At 37.6% G+C, this 15,568-nt stretch overlaps 1 protein-coding gene across 1 annotated transcript in view; it reads left to right on the top strand.

Annotated features, from left to right (window-relative positions):
- The window catches only part of LOC143427299 (uncharacterized), a 134,904-nt gene that overhangs the window by 82,659 nt on the left and 36,677 nt on the right, over positions 1 to 15,568 (top strand). Inside the window, exon 3 of the mRNA XM_076901283.1 lies at positions 4,492 to 4,655. Within this exon, the coding sequence (XP_076757398.1) occupies positions 4,492 to 4,655 (164 nt within the window). The remainder of the gene's footprint in view (positions 1 to 4,491; positions 4,656 to 15,568) is intronic.

The following is a 15,568-nucleotide window of genomic DNA, read 5'->3' as shown; positions in this document are numbered from 1 at the left end:
GTTGTAACGTTTTTGCAATAACTCCCTAGCTCAAAAATAATTGCTCTCATTTGCATTTAATGAAGCGATTATTGCTGTCACTTCCCCTCGGAGTGCATTTTTCAATAAATGAAATTTGTATACACCGATCATCTCTTTATTATCATGTACCAATGATTTGAATGTGTCGTGAAAGCTATGCCACCCAATTAAATCTCCATCGAATAGTTTTATTTAAATTTTTCGATGTAATGAACTACATACGAAGTTTGTTTATTTGTAGTGCTTGGTGATTGCAGTAATATGATAGTGAAGAAGCTAGTCTTTTCGACTCGCATAATGTTCTTAAGTGCTCGTTCAATTGTTCCACAGCTAAATAGTATTGTTCCTCAAATTGTTCTCATTCTCTCTCTACAGTGTGATCTGATTCCTCGTCCCTTAATTAAATAGCTACTTCAATTTCCGAAAAGGAACTGTATAATTGTTCTAACTTGCTTTGTTGAGTCTCTACAGAAGATACGGTCAATTCCGGTATTTTTAAATGGTTAAGGAGACGAGAGAGATTTCAATGATTTTACGTCTATAGATTCAAACGCCATTTTAATTGATAACCGAACGTATGCTCAAAGAGAAGGAAAGGTTCATAACTCTTATCCTTATGAAGACTTGCTGCGGTCTGCTGAATGCTGCTATCAATGTTGTCACTCTCTTGAGTGCGAGTGTCTTCGAGATTTCCTTGGTTAAGGAATGAATGAAGCACCTTGACGATCGTCCTACGCTAATTCCACTGACCCACTTGGCTGTTGCATCCGTAGGGCGTTGTGTGGCAGCTTTGTGATGATAGTCCTATGTCGCTATCACTGACGGTCTCTGACTGTTAGGATCCCGTCAGGAACGTCGTGGCTCTGCAGCTTGTCCTAGGTTTGCTCTGCACTAGATCAGATGTTTTAGTCGCTCAAAGTAGATGATTTCCAAAATGGAACACCGTTTGCACAATGCATACCGTATTACGATAGATGCGGCTCGAAGAGCTAACCAAAAACTGTGTTGTGTCACAGCGGCGGCGGTTTCTTTATTTCACAAATAAATGACATGATATTAATACGATTTTTAGTAGACTGTATTTTTTTTGTATGGAGTATATATTTTCTAAGTTCCTATTGAAGTGTATACACTTCAGGCAACAAGACAATAAAATTAAATCTTAAATAACATTTTATAATTATTATGTTTATGAAACTTGACTTCTCCCTTTCTCTCTCTCTCATTCTTACTCTTACTTTCTTACTCTCCCTTAACTACTTAAAATGCAACAAATCTTATTTATTTATTTATTTATTTATTTGAAAAATAAATATTTGTTTCTGCATCAAGGATAATTAGCAATATAATATTGGTGTAATAGGAATGCTAACCTATACTATATAGTATGTACTTCAAATTTCGTGAAGTTACGATGCATCGCCACGTAACATTCGCATAACAATTTTACTATTATCATAGGCAAAAAATATTATCTGTATTGCAAATACTATTTATGACATTTTTAATTGCATTCACTTTGTGTTGAATTGGTAATACTGCAAATAACATGAAAATAGTTTTCTAACCCTAGATCGAATTACAAATGACAATGCATTTGGTAAGTGATGTTTTCTATCGGTAATTAAGTGTTAATTTACGAATGGACATATCGATCGCGTTACTAACTTAAGAATTTACCTTTAAGAAAGATTGGTGAAGCCACCTTCATGCTTTAGGCATTATCGTTAGATTTCGTGTAACGACATTCAATCACGGGCTTCAGTACGTTACTCCCGACCGTTGCTTGGGGAAATATATGCCTCTTTCGTTCCTAGCTTCCTTCGTGTAAGAAAGTATCAGCAGGAGTTGCTTTTATATTTTAGCTATGTCGATCATAACTGTTTGCAATTTACATACTCTTTCTCTTTGGTGCTACGCAAGAATTACGGTCTTTACTAATTATATATCTTAGATTTCAGTATTCTTCTTGCTTATAGCTTGTTACATTTATTAATTAATTAGGTGTGATCGTTTAATTGAAGTGTGCAATGATAATGGTTCGTCTATATATTGCGCTTCAGAACTTTTGTTCATCCGTTACCTTTAAAACCTTTTAGGTGAAGTAAACTATTACGATTCGCGAATAACTATCGTGAATGGCCATTATCTATAAAGTGTACCAGTTTAACTTCAGTACGTGTACGGTTGATCTCAAAAATATCTAGCCACCATAAGGACTTAAGGAATCAAACTTGAATCAAAATTAATTTTTAAAGAACATTGATTCATTTATTTCACTACGTATATAACTGTTTAGAATATACATGTATGTATGTACGTAATTCAGATGTACCAGAAAGAACAAAAGTGACAACATAGATAAATATAATAACAATACTAATATTTGTTTATTGACTATTTATTATTAATTATTTTTATTAATGTCTAATTTAGATTTGGTAGCATTTGATACACGACATTACATATTTTTTATTTTTTCTATTGCACTATTGCTCTTAATTTACATATCTTTATAGTAATTGTGGCAAGGCGTGATATTAACACAAGTTGATGTCCTGGCTAGCTTAGCGACAGATACGCGTGAGAAGACTGCGATCAGTACAATGCGTTGTCTTCAGTGTTTAGGACATGTCAGAATCGTTGAGACTCATCGCCAGCTTACAAACAATATCTTAGAAGGTTAGGTACTTCTTTCGCACTTTAATCTTAAACATACACAAAGTTTAAACACAAAAATAAAATTTCTTTCTTTAAGCGATTTTCCATAAATTTTAATAATTATATTTTAATGTATCACAAGAACGATCTTAATAGCAATTTTGGTAATATTCATGAAAATGCAATAAGTGTTCCTCACTTATGTCTTTGATTTTATACGTTTACTTTCATTTACTCTTCTTTACTTATAATATTGTTACTTCGCACTGAATTTATTACATAAATTTTTAAGACATTATAAGTGACGTTTTCAGATAGTGTTTATTAATATTTTAAGATATGAAACGATATTTGACTCCAGAGTTTTAAGGAGTGCCAATGTAAACCATGTTTACAAGGAGTTACATTTCAAAGTTTCACCTGTTGCCAAGTTGGCAATGATGATTCTGGTAAAGGGGTTTTGACCTATGTTTGAACAAATTAATATAACATAAACATAATATTCATAATAAACACAATATTCGTATGTTTTTTATTTCTATTTCTCGTTGTTTTGGTAAGTTCATTTATGCTAAAACGGTTGATGTCTTCTTTTGTATCGTACAAAATAATTGTTTTTCCAAATATGATATTAATTTAATAAGCTTTATCATCAAAACTAAATTTTTATGTTGAGCGCGCATGCGAAATATTGTTAATATCTTATGCGCTTGAAGCGGTAACTAAATGTCGCTTGAATATTTGAATTAGTGCAATGATAGAACGCTGTTTAGTTGTTTTATATAAACTTTAATAGAATATGTTACTATGCGTGCAAATACGAACTAATATGTTTTGAAATATGTTTTTAGTTTATGATGTGTGTATTTGGAAAGTTGGTCAGATTCTGAATTTTTGTGTAATTTCTATTAAACATTAAGCGTATTCTGACGGGAGTGTCTTATTTGGTTAGAACAAACGGATTCGTTTATCACAATGTCACGAATCTTGGTGACAGAAGCGGTCGTGAAAACTTATTGGTAATATAAAATATTTTAAGAAATGCTAAAAATGGCCGCCTCCACCCAACGGTCATTCGCAGATGCCAAATGCACACTTGGGTGATGCGCACGGAAATTCCGCGTGTCTTAACCCTCGATCGTAACATGCAATAGCTTTTTGAAGCACCTTGACCTTTTAAGACACGCAGAACAAAAATAAGATTGAAAGCTGTAAATTGCTTAAACCGATAATAAAATAGTCGTAGAAAGTATATGACGGTCGATGGCCATATAAGCTAATTTATTGCTGTTATGAGTCAGATTAGAGTTTCTGAGAACATTAAGTATTATTCACCATGGTTGAAACTCTAACCTATACCTGATGTGCCTAAATTCAAAAAAGGTCGGAGTGAGCATACACGCGTGCATGTAGTGAGTTCGCCTCCCCGAGGTTCGCTGTAGGCGTCCCGACGGTGTAGGGACTTCGTCCCTTGGGGTAGCTGAAGGACTCAATCGCGGGAAAGGCGCCGCGGCACATCTAGATTTTTCCATCGCCCGTTCCACTGCCCTGGGACAAACTGGCAGGTAGTTGGATAACCTATTCAGCGTGTATCCGTATGGGGAAGCAAGCCTGATGTAGGGTAGACCGGGGGGTACCGTCCTGGTGTAGGGTAGACAATAACCTGATGAGCCTATAACAGATTTTCCATGTTGAATTGATACATGTTACGGACGTAACATTTCATTTAAAATAACTAATATAGAAATGTTTTTAATTTTGACTACCAAATTTTAGACTATCGTGTAATGGATGGTTCTTATTTTGCAGAGATGCAGTTCCTAAACAGTGTTGCGGTCTCGGTTCTCCTCCTGTACGTTGGTCCATATTAGGTGTCGGCGTAGTGGGTTTAGTATGCGCGGGTGCTGGTGCTCTTTTAGGAGCACTTAGGGCTTCGGGTCGCGATCACATTGCTGTGGCACTTCTTATGATTGGTAAGTAATTTAATTTTTCTTATGCTGCTCTTTCTTAACCAGCTTTCTATTTACATTTTCGAGAAGGTGTTTATCTTTTAAAATAATGGAAACGTACTTTTCATGGATGACTTTTATGACTCTTACCTGTAGAGCATTTACAATTAATTGTTTATGATAATAATATTATCAACAAAATAATAAAAAAATCTGAGAATTGAAATATTTTTTGTGTAGCTCATGTACAAATTCATGGATTAAATAAGTTTCTCCGTGTTCTATCATTTGAATTCAAGTAGCTTAATTGTAAGTTGGTGTTCATGTTAGTCAAGTCACTTATTTTTATGCCATTTCAATTAAAATAAATATATTTTTACAACAGTTCGATGTACGAAGATGTTGAATAAATCTTAACTTTATTGGAAACTTGAACAAATGTTAAGTGTAAAATAAAGTAATTAGGTTTATAATAATAAATTGGCTTCAAGTTATTCAAATTCAAGCGAGGTGAAAAAAACTATCTAAATAACATTTTGAGTAACATAAGTGAAAAGTTAAGTTTTAATGGCGAATCTAGATTTAAACAAGCTTTTATTGCAGCATTAAAAGATAGAGAATCAATGACAAAAGTAAGCAACAGTAATTCATGTTTTTAGCAGTAATCCTATATCACTAGATTTTTTAGGAAGTAACGAAAATTATTAGCGTAGATACAAGTTTTTTTAATGCTGTTAGATATTAAAGTGACCTTGACCTTTTTAAGGACTTATATATTTTTATCTCAGCATTTGTTCAACAATCTCTTGTAATTATTTAGAAAACACCTTGTTAAATTTTGATAATTTTTTAATATATTATAGACTACCACATTTTGAACAACTTTTTCCCATACATGTAATTGTTTGGTTTTAATTTTCGAGATATGTTGTATTACTTGTGTCACCTCACAGGTAGCTCGGTTAGAGCACAAGAGATTAAAGTTTAGTTGAGTGTCAAAGTATAAAGAATCCTCGAATAAGTGAACTCTGTTTGTTGTTCCTTCATATATACGTATAATTAATTGTCTGCTAATCGACACTGATCTCATTTCTAAATTCCTACATTTATATACAAAGTAGCGAAGCAGCAGCGGACCAATCAGCTTGTTGCTTGATATTTAGGATAATGGTGGTCGCTACCCTGTCGTGGAGTTAGAACCACGGAAGAACCTATCGGGGGAAAATGTCTAAGGGTTAAGCGACCAAGTGTATGATACCTAAGTGGCTTTACGTTTATGATATATCAACAACTATTGAGTTAAGGCATTAAAAGTGCAAAACTTTACAAATTTTAAAGCAACCTGTAAGACCTCAGCCCTAGCGCCATTAATTATGAAAAACTAGTCCTGCAAAAGGTAAATAATATAATAATTGGCAGTCCTCAAAAATAGCTAATTATAAGCGTTCGCATGTAAACGTCTTTTTTACTATATTAGCTTCTAACAGTATGGGGAATGATATTTACAAAAAAAGTTGCTACTATTACATTGAATTTTTTCTGAACTGCATATCGATTACAAAATTGCTTTGTATTCGCCTGAAAATAAATTTTTTAAAAGAAAGCTGTCTTCTACAATACAACTCCTTATAAAGTTTGTATGCAATTATTCTCTATGCAATTATCAGCAATTTTCTAATTAAAAATTGATAATTCTTTAATTTTGTAAGTGAAAGCACTTTAAAGAGGTGACTTTTCAACATTTTTTACATTACTTTAAATTAGATTTTGTGACTGTAAGTTCAGTTTCCTTTTGCAAGATATCTTTTCTTTTCTCTGTAGCGTAATGAACTAACACATGCAAATTATATTTAAATTGTAGTTAATCGTGTAACGACTAGTCTGTGATATAACTTCCTCCTCGATCCGGTTCTGAATCGCCTAGTGTGACGATTGCTTCTGCTACCTAGCCAGCTGTTATCGTCTCGTTGCATGGTCTCGAGACTTTAACATCTCCGTCGGCCAATGATGTTCCCAACTGTTTGGCGAGAGCGTTCACCTTCTTTTCTTCTTTATCACCGGTAATTTCAAGAATCAGCCCCCTGGTGAGGGGCTTGACTTAAGCAATGAAACAGGGATACAGAAGATTCGAAAGTAAAAATATAACCGTCTAATAGGTCTGAGGGCAATGTACCGGGAGTAAGGAATAACATTTGACCTTTTTGCTCTCAATTTAATATATAACAATCAACAACAGTAGAATAACAAGTTTTTAATATCGGGAGCGGTGCTATGGCCACGATTCCTTTCACGTCACTACGCGACTCTAATAAAACTCTAATCGACCTCACAATTCTTGACGAATATGGAGGTTGTTCTAAACGGACTGTTCTAGACGAATCAGGTGTTCTAGCCGAACTATCCTAACCGAATCGTCCTAACCGAACTGTCTGCTAGACTTGTTCTAACTGAACTGTGTGCTTGAGTTGTTCTAACCAAACTGTCGCGAGGACGAAAATGTCGTCCCTTAAAAACGCGTATAGAAGAGGATAGGAAAACCAAGAATGCAAAGGATGGATGCACGGACGGGGAGAGTGAACGTTTCCACGAAACGCAACGGACGGAAATTGGTCATAAATAAACCAAGTTGAAGGATCTGCCGTACGCGACTGGGCAACGCTCAGTCGCGACGAAATTTTAAAGGAAACAATTGCTTGGCCCAGATGATGGACACAAACCAGACGGGTATCGGGTTTACGAAGCGCGCGGGCCTGGTCGTCAAGTGCTAACCCGCGGTGACTAGACCTGCGCTGTGTCGTGGAAACGCATTGTTATCTCTTTAGAAAATTTACGAGTAGAAAATACTCGGAATCGTAGCCGCCACATATGGATTTGGTTTGAGTTATCGGAGGTGGTTGGACTGCTGGAAGTGGAAATTGCAAGTTGGTGCTTGGCAAAACCTTTTGTTTGAGGATGTATCAAGATGGTAAAATGGATGAACATCTGTCCTGAACATTCCGAACACGCAGAATAAACACTTAGTTGATAGTGCCCTTCAGTCCTTAAACAAAGTTCTGCAGTAGTTATAGTTCCTTTATTTTCTAACAAATATACGTGTTTAAGATTGTGGCGGCCTCCCGACACTCGCCACTAGAGGGACAGCACCGCCTACAGTTTCCTGAAAGTACCCGATGACCTATCCATTCCGATATATATCAATTCTGACCTGTCCTAATATCCCAGCGTCTAAGGCAGGGCCTGCTAGGTAGCCTTACTGATGAGTCCATTAGCAGGCCCAGGACGAAATGTTCTTCCCCTCTCTTTTCCTTCCTTCTTTCCTCTTCCATCTCTATAGCAAAACCGAAGCACGTCGCTTCAAAATAAAGGCATCCTTCAATAAAATTATTTTTTAAATTGTCTATACATGTTTCGCACAACTTTGCAGCATCCTTTCTAATTGTGTCTCTATTTAAATTTTTCGAATTGACCAGGAATCAAAATTTTGAGTAAATGTCATCATAGGCACCCTTTCTCTATTGTACTTCTACTAGAAGTTTATCAATAATAGCATAATATGTATTTAATGCGGACTTCGTTTTAGACATCAAATTTAACTTCTTTCGACGTATTTTCGTCACACTGTTTTTTTCTTCACTTATTTCATGAATACCTGGTATTCGTATGTACTCATCACATTCGGACAAATTTATACCCTAATCTCACAAACTACTACGCGGAGTAACTTGTAAATCTCGGATTTACGTAGCGAGTCGCGACGCTATCCGTCAACGTTAGTACTAAACAGCTGGTTAATTCATGTTAATAGCTCCCCGAAACGATGTTACTTTGTGTGTTTCCTTTACACAGGGCGGAAATTTGACGCTCCGAAATTTAAATACACTAAAATCCGGTTTTTGAATATCTAAATCTACCTTAAATATGTTCTTCAATATATTGTATCTATAATTTTATTTTTGCCTCATCTCCATAATGCAGGATCATCATAATTAACACTCAACATATTACTAGTTTCATCTTCATCTGAATATTCTCTTCCCTGATTTTTTGATTGTTGCTATTTTAAATTTTCACAAACTTATATATCAAAACCTGAGGCAGCTACGAACCAATCAGCTTGCTACTTCGCCTTTGGTATGGAGGTGGTAGCTACCCGGTAATAGGGGTAGGACCCAGGAAAGATCCGTTAGGCTTGAGACCACGCGGCCGAGCGGCATATTAATTATAGGCGCATTGGGTTTGTGGCACGTCATTAGTTATTGAGTTAAGGCATTAAAGGCGCGAATCGTTACAAATTCTAAAACAACATTTTAAGGCCCTAATCCTTGTACTTAGAAAAATTTTCACGACACGACAGTTGGACATTATTATCATACTATTATTGATTTTCTTCTTTTCTTTTTTCGTTTTGCTTATTCTATATAATTTCCATAAAAAGTGTTTCGCCCTTTTTAAAGAAATTTGTTAATGTAGATATTTTTTCCAACAAATTTTTTGCTTCGCTTCCTTCTCTTCCTTTACTTTACGATTAACGAAGTCAGATAACCTTTTCCGTTTGTATTCCATATGGTCAGTCATGATAACAAATCGCGACGATAACGAATAATAGTCGTGATTTAAACAATGATAATAATAAAATAACGTTAATGTAACGGACTGTCTACTGACAACTGACTCGAACTCAATTAACTGATTGATCTGAACAGAATTGAACTGAAAACGCGAAAATGCTGTCATTTAGGATTTCTTTCGTTTATTTCTGATAGAACTCGGTGCATTTCGTTGGCCATAGGCAGAAGGGGTCCGAACAAATCGACAGCAATTACTTCGGAGCGCTGCTACATTATTAGTGTTGGTAACTAACACTAGTTGGTAACAACTGGTTTCAGATTCTCAGATCATTCGGATAGTTAGCGATATGTACGATTTGCGCCGAAATGTTCTGTTATAGAAATATTATGATATTTTTTCAATATAATTTTCCTTTTGTGAACAAAAACCATTAGCTGTGGTTGCTTGGACTCTGAGACCGAAGTAAAACAGTCCAGAAACCCATTACAGAAAATCATCTGCTAGAGAATCGACATAATATTATGTCAATATAGAGTTCCTTCTGTGAACAAAAATCACTAGCTGTGCTTGCTCGAACACTCGGTACCTCTTCGTTTAGTTGACTTTTCGCTGTAACGTTCTTCTTTGCGTCGTAATGTTCTGCTAGAGACTCGTCATAATATTTCTTCAATATAGAGTTCCTTTTGTGAACAAAAATCACTAGCTGTGCTTGCTCGGACTCTCGGTCCCTTTTTTAGGTGAATTTCCTATATGTCGGGTTCGGATTGATTCGGGAAATCGATGATGACTGCCCCAACTTCCTAGATCTTATTTTCCTAGTTTTTTCAGAAAACTGAAAAATTTTGCAGAGGGCGAGTGTGCCATCTATATATACCACTACCTCTCTATCTTCAAGGCCACTTTTGGATCGGTCCATCATTTGTTGGAAGGAGGTCGGAGCGTTTTTTAACTCAAAAGGCATCCTTTTGAATACGTACAAGTACATCGAGCCGATAAAAACGATCTTGATGCTGTCTTGTTGATATGCCGGGATTTGCCAATATTCCGATCAGAGATCCAGGATTGTAATCTTTCGGATTTCTTTCGCTGAATGAAGCAAGTCGTCAACTCGAAACAACGGAAAAGTATCGGTGACAGTGACGACGTTTAATTGAGATAGTCTACGCACACTGTAATTCCACAATACATAAAACAAATAGCAATAAAAAGAAAAGCAGAAAATAAAATGCGAAAGATAAACGTAGACAAGTCAGGTCACACAAAAAATTTAATCGAATCAATTCCATTGAACCTAAGCATTTGAGTTGATTCAGACAGATAAATCAATTAAATCAAATCGAACAATAAATTAATCAATATAGTTGAAATAATAGGCTCGATTGTATTAATGGTATCACGTAATCCGCTTAATGTTCCGACCGACATGAAGTAACAATAAACGTGGGGTCTACGAAAACTGAATTTATGACGCGTTCGTGACAAACTGGTTATTTTTGAGATTAGACGTTTTTAGCTTCAATAGTTAACACTCGCGGACATTGACCATTTAAATTAAATTTCGTACCTGTGACGTACTCAATAGTCAAAGCATGTCATAAATAAGGTATTGTCTTTAGGGTCAGTCGAGCGGGCACATGTACGGGCCATTTTTGTCACGGGTACATAATTGTCCATGCATTGACGATTGACCTTACGAAAATTCCGAAGGATGTCAGGTATCTTCCCACCCTCTTGTAATGAACGTGCGTTTCGGGCGCAAAAGAGGGTGTGAACGATACTGGAAGGGACACACTGATTGGTAATCTGCATCGCTTCGGCAAAGGCCAACAGCGTCCACCCCCTGCACGATGGAGGGAGCAACAAACGAGCTCCTTAAAATTCTTACATCGACTCGTTAATATAATAAAAATATCCAAACAACAAAGGACTAGGAAAACCCGAGCTCTTGCAAGAATCATCGTGCCTTACAAGAGATTACTAACGAACATTAAAAAAAAAAAAAAAAAAAAAAAAAATAAAAAAAAGACACTTCTACCGATCGAGAAGTGGAAAATTAGCTGTTTAAAATTAGTTTAGCGGACAACGATGCGAATTACCACGTTAGTATCTGGGCTTTACGACCCCAGAGAGTGAATGAACAGAAAATTCCACGCGGACGTGACACTTGGGTGGTTTCTGCTAATCCGATATCTTCGTGCAGCTCAAATCAAACAAAAATATACGTTGAAATATACAGGTCGAATTTCAGAGAAACTTGTTACCTGCTGTAGCGGGCAGCGTGTGTAGTGATTATCGCTGGGGAACAAAAACTAAGTAGCGCAAGGTCGTTCAACGCGAAGTGTAAACAATACACGATAATCTCATCGTATCGAATTCGATAATGATTTACTACGTTTCGAAGCGAGCACTTTATTTTGAAGGTAAATTTTCATCAGAATTCCATGGGCGTCAAATTTTATGGTTCAATTACTAGCAATAAGAACTATCAGGGATGTCACAGGGGATGGGAGTCACTAATAAAATCACGATAGATAATGTAACACTAATGATTTAATAATTAACTACGCAATACAAACGTAATGATAACGGAAAAGGACGAGGAAAACAACAAGAAAAAAAGAAGAAAAGAACAGAACAAACGCAACAAATGAATTGCCTCGAATGCCAGTACGTTACACGAAATAACCCTTATAATCTGATGTGGAAAATGCAAAAGGAACCGAAATATTAGAGCAAGAAACGTGACGATTGCAATAATCCTAACTATAATAACGTTTTATAATCTATAGGCGAAGAAAGGGACGGTGGGGACTGGCCAATCAAATCGGAAAAAAGGAACAGCAATGGCACAATAGCGAATAGAACAACAGAAACTTCGAGAGACATCGCAACGGTAAAATCGGCTAGTATTAGGGAGGGCAAGGGGAAACGTTCTTTTATAATTGCGTCGATGCGAGATTAACCGGAAGGACCACGGTACTGCGGTAATGATAGGATCAACGCGATGAGCGATATAAAATCTACCACACACACGCTCGGCGACGGAGGGCGACCACGCGATCTTTGCACAAAACGATTGCGTAACCCGGTAGCCGGTACACGTGGACGCGGCTACCGTTATTAATTCTATAAAAAAGAAATACGGTACGCAATAAGAAAGAAAAGAATAAAAAGGGAAACGCTTTAGCAGATCAGGACTCACTCGTTCGTTGCTTCAGTTCTGGACTCGTCTTTTCTTTTATTCCTCTCTCTCCCTTTCCCTCTTTCTTTCTCGCTCGTTATCGCTTTTGATCTGTGCCCTCTAAATCACTCTGTTTCGACACGCTTTCGCTTGCTAAGTGATCGAGTCTATGGTTCCTCGACTCTCTCGATCCTCACGGGGGCTCCATGGTGGGGTGGGCTGTGTGTTTCGGCAATGTTCGGGACATAGATCGGTGGATCTCGGCCAATGGTTTCTTCCTGGGAGCGACTGATGGTACTCGTTCTTTTTATTGAAATCGCTCCAATTTCGGTGCGTTTTCCCCGCTCTGTTTCACGGCTCAGCTGCAATCCGCTGGTCTGGTCACTCTTCTTTAGGGGCTGAGCTGGAGTAAGCTATCCTCTCGCACTCTGTGACCTTGTTTTGGTGTTGCCAGGGTCACCGTGGTTGTTTAAGGTGGCCGGTGCAAGGGCCTTCGTGGGTCAACAATCGTCCGAGCTTCTGATGGTTTTCTTTCAAGGTCTCATCTCCAACCTGTAGGATTTTTATCGTGCTTATTTCCCGGGATTCTTCCGAAGGGGGATCCATTTTCAGGGTTGGTGTTGCATCTTCTTCATCCATTGTCCGGCCTCCTTCCGGTGCCTTAGCGCACGGCCTCCTTGGAGGGTTCCTTCCCAATAAACTGCAGGCTCCTCGTGGCAAGCCTCTTCAGTGATGTCTTGGGCCTTTTCGCGCGGTGGGGACTCTATAGGAGCTCCTAATTACATGTAACAGAAAGTATACTTAGTTTTTACAGTGAGAAAGATGGAAACATTCTAAAAGGAGACAAAATAGTAAAAAAGAATATATATTGATCATAGAGATAATCAGTTTACCATCTCGGGAAGGATTGGATATGTTGAGTACATCAACGGAGTCGATAATAAAAAAAAACATAAAACAAGATTTATAAACAGATACGTAAAAGAAGTGCTTGTTACTTTTATGATTGTATTATGTAATACAACGGACTTTATTAATTCCTACATACATAACGGTATGGTTAGACGCCAGCTATCTTACGCAGTAGCACTGAAACGCAATTAATGCTTTAAAATATAATCGACCACCTTTTTCTTTGCGGCAGCTGAAAATGGCCTGTTCGCAGTGGATGACATTGCCGACCCTACCGATGTATCGGATTCATCGGCCTCGGTTCTTATCCCGTCTGTGGAGCGGATCGCCCGGTTCCTTCCAGTTTTCAGGGGTATTACCTCTTGCTTCGCCATCTTGCAGATACGATTCGTGGCGGCTGACGCTCTCGAGGATCTTCGGTCGCTGGGTCCTGCTTTCTTTTCTTCCTCTATCCCTGAGCTCCTTTCGTCGTCCTTCGCTGTTCCTTGAAACAGAAAAACACACGCGAGCTCTACCTAGAGCACACGCACACGCCCTGCACTTAGATTGTCTCTATCGGTGAGCACTTTCGTTCGACTTTTTCATCTTTGGTTCACTCGTATGCTCCCTCCTTTACCTGCTTAACCCGTGTGGATTCTTTCAGTACGCAAACGATTGTTCTGTATATATACCCCGTGTTGTAGGTGTTGTACGCCGTTGGTGCATCGGCGCCACCTACGAGCACAGATAGGCACGGAACAATTTTCGTTTGTATTTCGCCTTCGAGGCCGGGAAATCCTGAGATTTATTTATCAAAATATTCGTCAGCCATTTCCGCGTATGAAACTGACAGAGCACTTGCTTTGTTCGCATATCACGTTTACTTACAGAGCACAATGCGACACGACTACACTCAACCAACGCCATCTTGGCATTTCTGCGTCTATCGCTGTTGCTTTTTTGAAATATTTTCAGTTTGTATTTGAGAAACTACATTTTTTTCTGCGGTTACAGGTTTTAATCCTTTTATGCTTTGCATGTTAGGTGGAAATTTTAGTGCATTGTGGTTGCTGACAATTGGCATTGTTTGAAATGAATGGAAATTCCTTCCGTTGTAACGGGAACAACTTAATAGAATTGATTGAGAAACGCGATATCGGCTCCGTTAACAAAATTTATTACCGTTGCCTCAGTGATACGTTTCGTTTAACAGAAGAACAACCTCGTACGCATGTAATGATTGTATAATCATTGTATGATAAGTTGTATCGTAGAAATTCCCTGGTTATTCATTGAGATCCTCAGCCGGTGTGTAACCTGCCCCTTAACAGCCGGTGACATATCAACTTTACGTCCGATTAACCCAGCCAAAAACTAAGGCGACTGCTGGATCTTCTGACGACGTTCCCTGCTTGTGATCAAAATTCTTAGGTCACCAACTAGGGAGTCGAGCGAACATCCGAATTGGCTTTTCGTTTCCTATGATCGACTATTGATTTTAATAGGAAACTAGATTGATAAAGTTTCTTTCTACAACAAAACTCAAACTTTATTTAATAGAAAACAAACTGTTTACGCAGAGGAATGATACGTTACAAAATGATTGTATGTTTTTTGTAGTGTGATATGTTTGAATGTTTATTACTGAGTCCCGTGCAGGACGAGCTTGTTCTCGCTCGCAGAGTTAAACATTATTTGCTTAAATGTTCGTTTTTCCCAATCAGAAACTTTTTGGGTGTCACCCACTACATTTCCATACGTCCTAAGCGCATTTTATCCCGGCGACGGTTGGGCAATATCTGAAGTGCCTCGGAGATTTCGGTTTTTCCTGGAAGATCGCAGTGTTCGTCCAAGTCGGCGTACGGTTCAAGAACCATTATGTACATATGTCACTGATTACCTTTCGGAAATACCGCGTTTATGGTACGTCAAATGGTTATTGAGGGTAAAGGCTTGAAAATTTTTAAACACATGCTGCAAAGAACTCTACCGATGCTTCCTCAAAAATGGCCTCCATTGTCAATCATACCATAAACTTTGTCGGCGAAACTCCTGAGTATTCCGTTGTTGGTTTCGGTACAGAATACTTTTATATACGAATTTTATAATATAAAATTCATATATTAGATATGAATACGGTGATCTTACCTTGAATACCTTATTAATACAGGTAGCCCTCTTATAGCACGGTATGTGCTATGTACAAACACTGTACTTCTACAAAAGTACTACACTAGATAACATAATTTTTGTTTAATACATTTAAGAACTAAATTTCCTTCCAATAATGACGGGA

The sequence above is a fragment of the Xylocopa sonorina genome, chromosome 9, assembly GCF_050948175.1.
Source record: "Xylocopa sonorina isolate GNS202 chromosome 9, iyXylSono1_principal, whole genome shotgun sequence".
Lineage (NCBI taxonomy): Eukaryota > Metazoa > Arthropoda > Insecta > Hymenoptera > Apidae > Xylocopa > Xylocopa sonorina.
Note: the sequence above shows the minus strand (reverse complement) of the source record. Positions and strands in the feature narration are given on the sequence as shown.